The sequence below is a fragment of the Belonocnema kinseyi genome, chromosome 3, assembly GCF_010883055.1.
Source record: "Belonocnema kinseyi isolate 2016_QV_RU_SX_M_011 chromosome 3, B_treatae_v1, whole genome shotgun sequence".
Classification (NCBI taxonomy): domain Eukaryota; kingdom Metazoa; phylum Arthropoda; class Insecta; order Hymenoptera; family Cynipidae; genus Belonocnema; species Belonocnema kinseyi.
In genome coordinates, this window is record NC_046659.1 from 82020301 (window position 1) to 82036363 (window position 16063).

Consider the following 16063-nt stretch of genomic DNA (forward strand, 5'->3'; position numbering starts at 1 on the left):
TGATGGAATTTTTCTGAGGTCAGATTCAGATTCAGCGCAGCAAAAACCTTCGGGTATAGTAGGTCTGGTCTCTGGTTCTGAGAATTGTTGGCCTGTGTAATTAGCTAAATTGTTATATTTTCCAATTATAATATCATTCAGTTTATAATGCGCAATTTAAAAATCTTTCACTTTAAAAATGTTCTATTTTAATTTTTAAGTGTACATTTTTATTTAAAGAATTTTAAAATGCAGCTTTAAAGACTAATAAAATTAAAAATTAGAACGTTTTGAAGTAGATGGTTAAGGATTAAAAAAAAGCATTTTTAGTCGATCAAATATGAATATAAATTTATTAATCATTTTTAAATTGAACTGTACTTTAAGTATTAAAAAGTAAATAATAATTTATTTTAAAAGATGATTCTGAATCAGTTCATAATTTTAGAATTTTTAGATTTAAACTTTAATAATTTAATTGTTTAAATTTGAAAGTTTTATTAGTTAGACAAATATAAACACCCGATTGAAACTTTATAAACTATTTTTAATTAAAAAATAACTTTAAAATAATATATTGGCAATTAAAGGCTTTAATTAAATTTCAAAGATTGTTTCAGTTTAAAATATTCCATTTTTAAACTACTCAATTTTAAATTTTTAAATTAAGAAAAATAAAAATGATCTAATATTGAGAAATGTCTGACTGTTCATTTAAAATCCGTAATTACAAATGAAATACACAAAACTAAACTTTGAACGTTACAATTGTAATCACATTATTAAAAAAATTTAATTGTTAAGCAAATTGTTGAAAATAACCATGTAACGCCTAATGCCCATAGAAAAATTTCAAGTAAGTTAAAAGAAATGTTTAGAAGTTTCGAAAAAACTCAAATTTAATTAAATACCTGAAATTATTATAAGAGAATCTTTAAAAAGATTTAGAAAGATTTACGAAACTATGAAAAATGAATGTGGAAGATTTTAAGCATTTTTGTTTCACTTTTTCATAATTTTTTAAAAAGATTTAGAAAAAATGCGAATCATTTTAAAAGATATTCAGAAGTTCTTAAATGCTTTAACCCTCAATAAATTTAATTTCAACAATGGCTGATACAATATTGTTATCTGACATTTAATTCGAAATGTTTTTGCGGCACCGGTTTATTTTATTTCAGGGTTGCGAAAATCTTAATGTTGTTTTACGTTTTTCAAATTTTAAACTATTTTTGAAACTTTTTAAGAACTTCTAAATTTGTTTTAAAATGATTCGCATTTTTCCTAAATCTTTTTAAAAAATTATGCCAAATTAAAAAAAAAATTCTTGAAGTTTTTCACATTCATTTTTCAGAGTTTCGTCAATCTTTCTAAATCTTTTTAAACATTCTCTTGAAATAATTTTTAAAAATAAAAAATCATTTTCAATTTTCCTACTAATCTTAATGAAATGTGTTTTATTCTTTTAAAGCCCTTGACAATTCTTAAAATTCTTCGAAATTGTTTGAAATCAGTTCAGACTACTGAAAGTGCGCAAGTGCGCAACTTCAGACTACGCTCGTCCGCTCTCTGTTATTAATAAAATAAAATAAAATGTAAATTTCAAAGCAAATAATTTTTATAATTTCTCATCTGAGATATTAATCAAAGAATAATCCTTCAATTATAAAATTGCATACCTACAAGATATTATTTACTTTTCACAGCCTTATTAAAACTTCCTGATGAGGGCCACCATTGTGTGTCGAAAATTTTGAAACAACTTAATTAGTTTCAATGCACCTGACCCTATAGCCAACAACTTACATCAACAAATTGTACAAAAATGCGATATTATTGATATACTTTTTATTGCAGAATTTGAAATTAGAAGCCTCGATAGGTTTCTTAATTAATCTGAAATTTAAAATTCTAATGAATAGGTTAGCGCCGATCATCGAGTGAGACCCATCATAGTTCCAAGGGATCTTAGTCGATTACCCTGGTGTGCTGGATACGCAGAATGTATAAATGCAGGAAAAAGTACCTGGAACGAAGATCAAGCAACGGCAACTCGAGGAGATTTGAAGCTACCAGATTCAAATACTACATTACCTTATGTATTATTCTCGATGTTCGATGGACATGCTGGATATCAAGTGGCTCTCTCTGCAAGATTGTATCTTCACCGAGTCATACTTGTGAGAACCAATATAATAATTATATTTAATATTTAATATTTAAATTATAAAAGGATGTTAGAATTCTAGATTTTTCACGTATGGAAATAATTAATTAAAATTTTGAGGATAAGAACTAATAGTTTTACGATATTTTGAATCATTATAAAGTTTTAGAGAATTATATATTGTAAGGGAGTTTATAAATTTATTTATTTATTTATATTTATTATTCAAAATCATAAACGTAAAAAAGATGCTTACCCTAGATTTTGGATATGCAGATCTTATCTGCAAATCCTAAAATTTGTATACACACATGAAAAAATTTATTTAAAACAAAACGAAGATAATTTTCAACAAAATAGTTATATACATTAATATAAAATTAGTTTTATAAATGAAAAATTATTTTTATTAAATTGTATGTTGCAATTGAAGAAAACTAAGCAGGTTATAAAAAAAATTCTCTGACCTTGAAAAAACAGCCAGGTTTGTTAGAAATTTCTAGGATTTTTTTGGAGAGCGTGTTTCATTTGTTTTAAAGCATGCAATATAAAATTAAATAAGAATGATTCTTCATTTGTTAGACTAGCTTTATATTATCGTATTTGACTATTTTGTTAAAAATTATTTTATTTGAAATATGTTAAATTTAAATGTGAAATTTTTCAAGTAAAAATATTGCATTTTCACCAAGGATTTTTAAACCAAATAGCTGAATTTTCAACCCAAAGCGATTTATTTCCTATCAAAAAAGTAGATTTTTCGACGAAATACATGAACTTTCAACCAAATAGTTGAATTTCCAAAAAATAAGAAGACTAATTTTTAAATAAAAAAATTAGGTTTCTACCAAAATAGATAAATTTTTAATAAAAAGTTAAATTTTCAACTAAAAACACAAATTCCAAATCAATTACTTGAATTTGGAACTAAAAAAGATCAATTTTCAAATAAAAACGCAATAGTTCAATTTTCGGTTAAACATTTTTTTAAACTAAACCGATTAATTTTCAACTAAAATGATGAATTAATTTTTTTAAAGTGAAAATGTAAGTATTCCATTTTTGTTTAAAAATTAATCGTTCTTAGTTGAAAATTCAACAGTTTGTTTGCAATTTTTCTCTCTTGACTGAAAAAACTTTCTTAATTGAAAATTCAACTCTCGTTGAAAATTAATTTTTTTTGGTTAAATTCAACTGTTATTCCAGTTGAATCTTTTATCATTTTGGTAAAAAATTTACCCCTTCGATGAAATATTAATTTTTTAGACTAAATATTTAAGTTTTAAATTTTAGGTTAAAAAATATCTTTTTTATTAACAGTTCGTCTTTTTTGACGGAAAAATGATCTTCTTGGTTGAAAATTAATCTCTTTGGTTGAAAATTTAATTATTATGGTAAAAGATTCATAATTTTAGTTGAAAGTTGATCTTTATGGATTAAAATTCAACTATTTCAGTTAATGATTTATCAGTTTAGTTGAAAATTTATCTTTTTGTTTTAAAATTCAACTATTGCAGTTCAACATTAATTATTTTATTAAAAAATGTATGACTTTGTTTAGAAATTTAAATTTTTGTTTGAAATTTTTTTTTTTTTGAAGATATCAATCTTGTTGTTCGGAAATGAATCTTTTTCGTAAAAAATATAACTTTTCCAATTAAAGTATCAAAATTTTAGTTGATAATTTGTCAGTTCGGTTGAAAATTAATTTTTTTAGCTGATTTTTTTTCATTTTGGTTGAAAATTGATCTTTTTTAGTTAAAAATTAATTTATTTGATTGAAAAGTTAGTATTTTTTAGTTTAAAATTCATTCATCTTTTTTTGTAAAAAATGAGTCTTTTTGTTTGAAAATTCAATTATTTTGGTCAAAAATTAATCCGCCTTTGTGAAAATCAAATATTTTTACTTTAATAATTACGAATATGAAGCGATATTTTTTGGTAGAAAATTAATCTTTTTGTAAGAAAATTAAGTTATTCAAGTTGACCATTCACCATTTTAGGCAAAGATTAATCGGTTTGGTCGAAATTTTTTTTTAACTGAAAATTTAAATATTTCATTTTTGTTCCTGAAAATTGATCTTTTTTATTTCAAAATCCTAATAATAGATTATAAATTTGCATTTTTTAGTTGAAAATTTAACTATTTGTTACAAATTTATCTATTTCGATAATAAATTGTCTACTTTGGTAGAAAATTAATCTTCTTGTTTTTTGAAAATTCATATTTACGGTTGAAAATAAAACTACTTGGTATAAAGTTAGACTATTTGGTTAAAAATTCACTTTTTTATTTAGAATTCATCTTTTCCAGTTGAAGATGTATCATTTTAGCTGAGAATTCAATTTTTGGTTAAGAGTTAATGTATTTTTTCGAAAAATCTTCTATTTTCGTAGAAAATTAATCATTTTGATTAAAAATTTATCTATTTGGTGATAAAAAATCCTTAGTAAAAATGCAGTATTTTTACTTGAAGAATTAGGAAATTGAAGCGGTTTAAATTGAATTTAATATAGTATCCACTTAAATTATACCTATACTTGCACTGTATTTTACGTATATAAGACTTTAAAATACAAATTTGTTTGAACTACTATTCAAATTAATGGACTTCAGAGACAAATTCAAGACATTATTAATTTTTTTATAAATTATTTTATTATTTAATTAATTGATGCAGCAAATATATGTAACAATACAACTTGAATATAACTTGTCAAAAGTTTGTCAAGTAAACGCAAAACATTATTTATAATAAATATTATTTATAATAAGCTCGGAATGTTGTACCTGGAATTGCCAGGGAATTTTCTTCCAGGATTTGAGTAGACACCCTGAAGCATCTTTTTTATGTTTATCTTTTTGAATAATGCTTGTAAAAAATTGACAACTCAATTTTTCAATGTTTAACTCTTTTTTACAGGTTTTGGTTATCCAAAATTGGACATTTTATTTTTATAATTTACCATTTCTCCATTTGAATACATCTTTACATTTGTAACTTGTCAAAAAAAAAGTCAATTTTCTAGACCTTTATAATTATTTCAAATATTTTTACAACTATTAGTTTATAAAATATTGTTTTTAATATTTGTTATGTTCCTGTGCAATAAAATATGCCTGAAGAGGGTAAAAATTTGTTACTAAAACGTCGCATTATCAATTTATTTGAATAAAATCTGGATAAGTCGCTAGATAATTGGGAAAATATTATTTTTAAAGCGTATATAAAATTATTAAATTTCAGGAAAGGTTACTAGCGATACCAAGTAGTATTCTACTAAATGAAGAAGAAGATAGTTTAATCAAAGGAAGGGACTTAGTGATCGGGGCTATTGAATTAGCATATAGGCAAATGGACCAAATGGTTGAACAACAAGCTCAGAATGGTGGTGGAGGCTGCACAGCAATTTCCATTTTATTTCTAAATGGAAGACTTTATGCTGCTGGAGCTGGAGATTCCAGGTTTGAAGTTCAAAAATAATCATTCATAAATTTCCAAATTATTTTGATAAAATCAGGGTTGCTGCAGGCCAAGGAAATTTCGATAAACTGAAATTAAAGTTTATAATATTCTGTATGAATGTTGACAATACTTTTACCCTTGTTCTTCTCTTTTCCCCTTTTTTAAAGAAATTATCTTTTTTACCCAGTTTTCAAGAAACTTCTTTTTTTCATCTTTTCCTCGTTTTTGTCGCTTAGATGAAAGCTGAATCAATAGAACTTAACAAGAAAATCCATGAATTTTTGGGTAAAAATTAATTATTTTTTATTTAAAAGTCTACTATTTTATTTTTGGTTCAGAATTCATCCCTTTCAATCATAAATTTTACTATTTCATTGAAAATGTAATTATTTGTTTGACAATTCTACTTTTTTAGTCGAAAATTCAACTACTTGGTGGAAAATTAAATTAATTTAAAAAAATTCTGTTTGTTGTTTCAAATTGAACTATGTGGTCAAAAAGTAATTTTTTGTTGTTGGAAATGAATAGTTTTATTTAGGAATGGAACTAGTTTTATTTTTGGTTAAAAATTTATGGTTTTTAATATTTAATTATTCGGTTAGATTTTTTTTTAAACTAAGTTTTTTTATCTAGAAATTTAAATATTCCATTTTTGTCAAAAATTGATCGTTTTTAGTAAATAAATTGAATAAACACATTTTTCGTTGAGAATTCATCTCTTTTGGCTGAACATCTAAGTACTTGGTTGAAAAATGTATTACTTTGTTAGGAACCTATTTTATTTGTTGTAGGTTCACCTATTGGTTGAATATTCATTTTTATCGTTGGAAATTAATGTTGTCAACTTAAAATTAAACTGTTTAATTTTTGGGTGGACAATTGATCCTTTTTCGTTGGAAATTTCAACTATGACATTTTTTATCAATAATTCATCGTGTTTTGTTAAAAATCTAACTACTTGGATGAAAGATGCATTTCTTTGTTAAAAATGAATTTTATTGGTTGATGTTTAAACCTTTTTGTTGAAAATTGATATTTTCGGATTGTAAATTCAACTGCCTTGTAGAAAATTCCTCTTTCTGGTTTCAAATTCAAGTATGTACTAGGTGAAAAGTTGAACTACTTATTTAAAAATTAATTTTTATATGATGCGTTTTTTTCATTAAAATTTTATCTGCTCAATCGAAAAATCCTTTTTTTTATTGATAATTTATCTATTTTATTTTTTGTTAAAAGTTGATCGTTTTTAGTTGAAAATTCAAGTATTAGATTCTACATTGAAAATTCGCGTTTGTTGGTTAGAAATTAAACTGTACAATACAATCTGTACAAAATTTAAGAATTTCCAAATTTTAATGTTAAAAATTATACTGTTTCAATTTGAAAATCTTATTAGTCAAACAAATGTAAATACCCGATTAAAACTTTAAAAACTATTTTCATTTAAAGAATAACTTCAAAATAATATATTTATAATTAAAGGCTTTTACTACATTAAAAATATTGTTTCAATCTACAATTTGGAAATTAAAAATTTTTCAATTAAGAAAAAGAACAATTGCCTAATATTTAGAAATATTCGACTTTTCATTTAAAATTAGTTATTATAAATCAAATGTTTAAAAGGAAACTTTGAACGTTACAAGTAAAATTTTTTTATTCAAAGATGGTTAATATTTCAGCAAAATTGTTGAATTTTAATGTATAAATAAATATTCATTACTTATTAATCCTAGGAAATAGTGGAGTAAGTTGACGAGATATTTAGAAGTTTTAAAATGATTGAAAATTAATAAAAAATTTGAATTTGAAATTTCGATGTAAATAGCTCGCAGCCTATTTTGAAACAAAATATAGATTTTATAGATTTTGATAAATTGAGGAGTTTCTTGAGAATTGTGAAAGGCTTCAAAAGAAGAAAAAAACATTTACTTGAGAATCGAAACATTTTAAGGAAATTATTTTAATTTTGCAGGATTTTTGTACAAAAATTGAGGAGAAATTAGAAAAATTTTTAATGACGTTTAGAAGTTTTGAAAAAATTTTTAACGTGATTTAAAATGTGAAAAAAGAATGTAAAACAACGTGTAGATTTTTTAAGAATTTGAAATAAAATGTTGAAGCTCTTTAAGAATTTTTGACTATTTAAGTGAAAATAATTTAACTTCTAATTTAAAAAGTGTTCATTTTATAAAAAAAGGTAATCGTTAATCACAAAAATTGATGAATTTTTAATTAAAAGAATGAAGCATCATTAAAAAAATTGAATTTTTAAATAAAGTGGATCAACTTTAAGCCAAGAAATAAGAGAACAATTTTGTAAGAAATTATTTTGAATAAAATTATTGTGGATATCATATTAAGTACAATATGAAACGAATTTTAAACTGAAATAATAAATGTTCATAAAAAAATGCATTTTTAATAAAGCGGTTCAACTTTCTACCGGGTATAGTTATTTTTTGATCAAAAAGATGAATTTTCAACCAAGAAGATTAATTTTCTACTAAAAAAGAATAAGGTGGTTTAATTTCAAGGTAAGCATTAAGCATAGATAAATTTTTAACCAAAGAAATGAATCTTCAAACAAAAATATCGTTTTTCAAGAAAATGGTTTAGTATTCAATCAAGTAGTTGAATTTTCAATGAAAACATGTGAATTTAAAAAAAAATTGAATAGTCAAATTATCATTGAAAAGATTAGTTTTTAATAAAAAAAATTGTCAACCAAAAAATTAATTTTTCCAACAAAAAGATGAATTTTTAACTGAAATAATGAAACTTCAAAACAAAAACTGAATTTTTAATATAATTATTTAATCTTCAACAAATTATAGTGAAATTTTCAACCCAGAAGATTAATTTTCTACAAAAAAGTATGTTTATAACAAATTCGTTGAAACATTCAACCCAGTACTTGAATTTTAAACCAAAAAAGATGAATTTTAACTAAAAAAAATGTAGTAGTTGGTATTTGAAAAAATAATGGAGATTTTAAATTTAAATACCAACTACTAAATTTTTTTATTGATTTTTTATTGGTTACAAAAAAAATCAATAACTTTTGAACTACTGCAAAATACAAACATTTTTTCACCAAAATTTTCGGAAGAAATTGTAGAATCTATTGGAACATGGAAGAATTATTTTACAGACGATGAAGTTTAATTAATTTTCAATTGTTGAAAACAAACGACTATTTAAACAATAAAAAATGTGTTTACTACCGATCAATTTTTTAGCGTAAAGTATACTTCGTAACAAAATTCTTCATAACTCAATTATTGAATTTCGATGAACCGTTCGCGAGCAATCCACTTTTGAAAAAAAATTATCAAGAACTTTGATTTTTATTACCTTTATAAAAATTAATTTTTTGCAAAAAAATTTTAGGGGAGTTATTTTGACATAAAAACGAATCGAAAACTGTATAAATTGATTGAAAATAGAACTATCGATTTAAAAGTGGCACACTTGAGATATTTTGAGCCTTTTGTGAAATAATTTAAAAGGCACACGCATCACGTATTTTCTGGGGTGCCACAGAAGAAAGTGCTTGAAAAAATTAGTCGAAGTACAAAAAAGGCTTTCTTAGACTATTGCGACGTTAATTTAGTCGTTCAAACCTGAAAATTATCTTTTTGGTTGTAAATTTGATTATTTGGTTGAAAATTTAACAATTTTCTTAAAAAAGAAATCTTAAATTTTTTCTTTGAATAAAACGGTCACCCCTATTTTGAGAGCAATTTGGACTGTGAAGTGTGCTGTTGTGACTAAAATTCTTTAAAATAAATTTAGAAGCAAATATTTGTTTACATGAGCACTGTTGATCTCCTAGGTGTAAATTCGTTTTTATACACAAAAGAAAAATCTGTTACCTTCAGAGGAAATGGAAAATTGGTCAGCGGAAAGGTAGTAAATTTTTAAATATGGATTTTCCAGCAACCCTGTTAAACAATGAATCTTTGGAATTTAAAATTTCTGACAATTAGATTATATTATTATTATTATTATTATTATTATTATTATTATTATTATTAATTTAAATTTGGATAGGGCAATACTCGTTCTTGGCGAGAGCGAGAGAGCTTTAACGAGAGATCACACGCCAGATTCTGAATCGAATCGTGTCAGGGCATTAGGATACTTGAAGGGTAGTGACCTACTAAAAGGACATTTTACATCTCTCGAGTTCAAAAAACGACCCTTACAAAGGGACTTAGGATCCATGGTTTTGTACAGAGAACCTTACATGATCGGCTGGGCTTACAAGATTTTAACTCATCCGGATTTAAGATTTCCTCTCATATCCGGCCATGGTAAAAGGGTAATTATAACTTAATCATTTTTAATGAATTTTTTCACTCACTCAGGGTATAGTTTGATTGATAAATTAAAAATTTTGTAGAGTCGAGTGATGGGAACGATAGGCGTTACGAGAGGATTTGGCGACCATGGCCTAAAAGCAGTAAATACGGGAGTCAGTATCAAGCCATTCCTTTCTTCGCAACCTGAAGTACAATCTTTAAATTTAGAGGACTATAATTTAAGCGAAAGAGACTGCATTATTGTGGCGACAGATGGACTTTGGGACGTCGTTTCTGATAAAGATGCAGCTAACATACTTAGGAAGACATTAGCACCGGATTCTCCTTCTTTAGAATACAGGTAATTGTTCCTGAAATCTTTTAAAATATTTGTAAAATCTTAGATTTTTTTAAATTTGAAATATTTTGAAATTTTTGAAGTCTTTTGGAATCTAAACAATCTGCGAAATATTTGAAATATTATGAAATATTTTCAAATAGTTAAAAAGATTTTTAATACTTTGGAATCTTTGAAATCTTTAAAATCATTGGGTTCTCCTTCTTTAGAATACAGGTAATTTTCCTGAAATCTTTTAAAATATTTGTAAAATCTTAGATTTTTTAAATTTCAAATTTTTTCAAGTTTCTTGGAATCTTAACAATATTTGTTAAATGTTTTAAAGTCTTTTGAAATCGTTGATTGAAATTGATTGAAATCGTTTGAAATCGTCTTTCAGAAATTTTGAAATCTTTGACATCTTTTCGAAATCTGCGAAATATTTGAAATCTTTTGAAATATTTTCAAATAGTTAAAAAGGTTCTAAATACTTTGGAAGCTTTGAAATCTTTAAAATCATATGATTCTCCTTCTTTAGAATACAGGTAATTTTTCCTGAAATCTTTTAAAATATTTGTAAAGTATTAGTTGTTTTAAATTTGACATTTTTTAAGTTTTTTGAAATCTTAATAATATTTGTTAAATGTTTTAAAGCCTTCTGAAATCGTTGATTGAAATTGATTGAAATCGTTTGAAATCGTCTTTGGGAAGTTTTGAAATCTTTTTTACATCTTTTTGAAATCTGCGAAATATTTGAAATCTTATGACATATTTTCAAATAGTTAAGGTTTTAAATATTTTGGAATCTTTGAAATCTTTAAAATAATTGGATTCTCTTCTTTTAAAATATTTGTGAAATCTTAGATTTTTTAAATTTTTTAAGTTTTGTTTGGAATCTTAACAATATTTGATAAATGTTTTAAAACCTTTTGAAATCGTTTAAATCTTGGAAGTCTTGGAAGTCTTTCGGAAATTTTGAAATCTTTGACATCCTTTTAACATCTGCGAAATATTTGAAATCTAATGAAATGTTTTCAAATAGTTAAAAAGGTTTGAAATATTTTGGAATCTTTGAAACCTTTAAAATCATTGAAGTCTCTCCGAAAGCTTTAAATCTATGCGAAATTATTTAAGTCTTTAAAATCATTGAAGTTTTTGTAGAATCAATGAAATTTTTGAAATATTAAAATTTTTTGACAACTTTTGGAATTGTTGAAATTATTGTAAGGTCTTTAAAATCTTGGAAGTATATGTGAAATATTTTTGAATTATTTGAAATATTTGCGAAATATTTGAAATCTCCTGGCATATTTTGTAATATTTTAGAATCTTTCAAAATCTTTAAAATTTATCTGAAATCATCTTAATCTCTCTGAAATTATTGAAATATTTGTGAAATCAATTAAATTTTTTAATCTGTGAAATATTGTAAATATTTTTTAATATTTTTAAATCTTTAAAATGTTTGAAAGCTTTTGGAATCTTTGAAATCTTTAAACTCATTGAATTCGTTCTGAAATCTATTAAATCTATTTGAATTGATTTAAATCTGTGTAAAATTAATAGAAATTTGGAAATCTGCGGAATATTGTAAATTTTATTAAATATTTTTGAATCTTTCAAGTTTTGAAAATCCTTAAAATCTTAAAAATCTCTCAAGACTTTTGGAAATATTTGAAATTTTCTTAAATACTGGAGAATTTTTAAAATGTTTCTGAAATTTTTCTTAAGTCTTTTAAATCTATTCTTATAAAATATTTTGAAATGTTTCTAAAATTATTAGCAATCTCTGAAATCTTGTAGTATCTTTTAAATCTTTGTGAAGTCTTTAAAATGTCCGTGAAACCTTCGAAAATTTTGAAATCTTCAGAAGTTTTGAAATGCTGAACATATTTTTAAAATACGTGAAATATTTGCGAAATTAAAGTCAAATATTTTGAAATCTTTGAAATCTTTTAAGGCTTTGTGAAATCATTGATATATTTTTAAACTCATTGAAAGCTTTACGAAATCATCGCAATTATTAAAATCTGCGAAATATTGAAAATCGTATGAAATATGTATTTTGAATTATTTGAATTCATTGAATTCTTTCTGAATAAAAAAAATTTGTGTAATGATATAAATATTTGCGAAATATTTTGAAATCTTTGAAATCTGTGTGAAATTTGCCCAGAAGACACCAGGCAAAGTGTGTAATAAATATTTTACATTTGAGAAATTTTTGTTTTTTAACTTTTATTATTGTGGTGATTTTTAGGATATGAATATATCTTTTTTTCTTATTCATATTAAAACGCTTATAAAAAAAGTACTTGTTAAAAGGGAATTTATATCAATTTTTAGATTTTTTAAAAGCAAAAGCGTACACTCAGTTTTTGAAAAAACATCCAGGTTTTTTTTTCAAATTTTGGTAAGTTTTCGAGACATAATTAAAAATGCATTTGAATTTTTTTCTTTTTTTTTTTTCATTTGTTTGAATATGAATCAAAACTGATTTTTTAATAATCAGCACAGAAGTTTGTTTTATATGGTCCCGAAAAATCGCATAAGTGAAAATTGAGATTCGCGAGTTTTTTGCGCTAATTATGATTTTGTTGCGTTAAAGAAAATGTTGTGTAATACATACAATACTACTTTCTATTAATAATTAGAGGTTTATATAAATAATTTAGCAATTAATTATTTTGGTTAAGAATATTTACTTAGAATAGCATTCGGAACTCGCGCTTTTTCCGAATAATTCAACTTATTTTCAAGATTCCAATATCCAATAAATCGTCCACTTTTCACATTAAGTGTGAGGTCATAATGATTTCGAAAGAACAAACCTAATCGTTGAAACAAATTGTTATAACTATCTTTTCCTTTGGTAATGCTAGAGGATTGCGATTTTTTGTTGTTGAAATTTTTAACATATAGTCCATTTTGTACTTAAAGTGAGGTAATAATGTATGCAAATGTCTAACTGAAAAGTTGGTAATAAGTTGAAAAACTCGGGAAAACCACGGCTCTTTAACTCTATATTAAGAGAAGATTGAAGAAAACAGGTAGACAGTGTTTAATTAATTTTTGTAAAAACTTAATTAGCAATAAGAAGTATAATTATAAACTTTGCATTCAAAAGATTGCTAAATAATCATTATTAGCAGCTAAAACTCGCAAAACTACATTTTTTACTCATAAGGTTTTGTTTGGTCCCTTTAAAACAGACGTATGGGGGTGACATTTAAAAAATAAGTCTTAATTAATATTTTATGGCTAATTTCGAAAAAAATTTAAAGTTCAACTTGTTGCGCATTAAATTAATGATTTTAAATAACATTTACAAAAATGTCTTTTTCCTAAATGGGAAATCCGTGTCAAACTCCACGATTTGGCATAAAATTTCCCATTTCAGAAATTGTCCAGGAATTGGAAGTAATGTCAGACCTAACTAAGATAATGAATATTTATTGTTCCAATGTCAATTCAGTTAAATTTGAATTTTGAATTTAATCTAAATTAGTTACAAAAACTTTCCAAATTTGATTAGCCCTTATTTAAAAAAAACTTCAACATCTGATAAAAATAGTAAATTAAAAATTGATCTCCTTGCAAAACAAAGTTTAGAACCAATAAGTGTGAATCAAAATATCATTCCAGTATGTCATGTTTTTATAAATAGCGAGTAAACATTTGTAGATTTCTATAAGTGTACGTCAATTTAGCCAGCTTTTTTCCGGCATTATATATAATGCCTAGGGATTATATATCGCCGGTGCTTATAAAAAAAATCTGTAAAATAAAACTATGCAGAAAAATCTTTTTCGAAGATGCCGTGAAAAATAAATTCTTCATTGGATAGTGGTGAAAAAAATACATTGTTTTAAAACATCGTGAAGAAGAACACGTCTTAGTAAAAGGCTAGGAAAAAATATATATTTTGGTAAATGCTGAGAAAAAATCTTATCCCTATAAGCGCCGTCAGAAGAGACCTTACTCATGAAAAATCCTTGAAAAAACTTTATTTGTAAATAAGTCGTGAAAAAGATCGTATTCATTCAAACTTTTAATTAAACTATTTTATTCCAAGAAAAAAACTATAATAATCATTTTGCAGTAAAAAAAAAGTATTATTGGCGGACTATGCAAAGAAATATAAATAAAGATCAAAATAAAATCGTGTGTCTTACGCAGCCAGCTTCTTATTGTCTGGGTTCAAGTGTTGCTTATACATGTATGTTTAATATGTACATTATTATATTCACTGTTTACAATTGTAATAATTGTGTTTACTAAAATATGATTTTTATTACGGACATTCAAAGATTCGGGGTTTTTTGACGGTATTTATACAAAGCGTGTTTTTTGTTGCAGCGTATACTAATATGCATTTTTTACAGTGTTTACTGAGATATATTTTTGTTCATCGCATTTTATAGAGATGAGTTTTTGTTCATGGCTTTATGATAAGAAGTGTTTTTTTCAGAGCGATATAATTTACGGGTTTGTTCTCCTAAGCACCGGCGATATAATGCCTAGGGATCATATATAATGCCTAGGAATTATATATAATGCTTAGTGATTATGTTCAATGCATAGGATTTATATAGAATGCCTATGCAATGTATATAATAAGTATTCAATTACATGCTTTGTTTAAAATATCCAGCCATTATATATAAGGCCTAGGGATTATATATAATACCTAGATTATATTTTTTGAAATCTTTGTGAAATATTTAAAATATTTTAAATCTTTTGAAATATAATTAAAATGCCTTGGCCTTTGACGAAATAGAAATGAAATATCTATTTCAGACTTACAATGGGAGCTCAGGAATTGGTTCAGGCAGCAAGAGGGAGACTGGTAGGTCGTGTTTGGAGAGGAAAACCGGAAAATCCTGACGATAATGAAGAATCAGCTTTGCCAATGGCGTCGGTTGACGATATAAGTGTAATGGTGGTACCTCTGTATCCATACCTTTGTGAGCATCGGCAGTGGATAAAAACCACTCAACAAGAAAGAAGATATTCAACAGATGGCTCACAAATGCAGCCAAATGATGCAGTTTAAGGTATTGAGAGTTGGAGTTTTTTGAATACTAGTATATCGCGTTAGGAACAAATTAAAAATACGTTACGATACCACTGATACAATACAACACCAGTGTTCAGCATTTAAAAATACGTGAAAGACGAATCATTAGTTTCAGTATTCACTAGATTTATTCTCTGCATAATAAAATAGGCCGCATTATAATTTAAACTAGAAAAAGTTGTATGCATTTTATACCAAACAAGTGATAAAAGATATATTTTCAATTTAGTTTTAGCAAAGTAGAGATTAAACATTGAAACATTGTCTTGTTTGTCTTGTTCGGTCACTTTTTTCCATTTGGAAATTAAATTTTTATCTTTTCACCATCGAATTATATTTATTTACTCACGGGTAAGGAAGACATTTTTATTGCATGGAACAGAAAATGCCATGAGAACAAAGAACAACATTCCGCGTCTTTAAATATGCTGAAGATTTTTTTTACTAAGGAACTAAAAAGGCCGTATTAAATTTTGAGATAATCGTAATTTTACACCGAGTGCCGCATTTTGTCTACACTGACTTGGAGAATGAGTTACTTCTTTTATATGGATATTTCGTCGAAAATTTTTAATCGTTTAGAAATATTATTCACTTAAAACTGTAAATAGTTTATGCAATCGTACTGTCTGCTTTGAGAGAGTAGATACTTGTGTTTATGAAATTGTTATATATTGTACTAAGTCCTGTAGCGTATCTAAACAATAAATACAATCATTCATA

The 16063-nt window shown here is 25.2% G+C and overlaps 1 protein-coding gene across 1 annotated transcript in view; it reads left to right on the top strand.

Annotated features, from left to right (window-relative positions):
- The window catches only part of LOC117170110 (protein phosphatase 1H), a 20454-nt gene extending 4391 nt beyond the window's left edge, over positions 1-16063 (top strand). Inside the window, exons 2-6 of the mRNA XM_033356642.1 lie at positions 1902-2159; positions 5395-5612; positions 9670-9940; positions 10022-10281; positions 15061-16063. Coding sequence (XP_033212533.1) covers positions 1902-2159; positions 5395-5612; positions 9670-9940; positions 10022-10281; positions 15061-15316 — 1263 coding nt within the window. The 3' untranslated portion in view covers positions 15317-16063. The remainder of the gene's footprint in view (positions 1-1901; positions 2160-5394; positions 5613-9669; positions 9941-10021; positions 10282-15060) is intronic.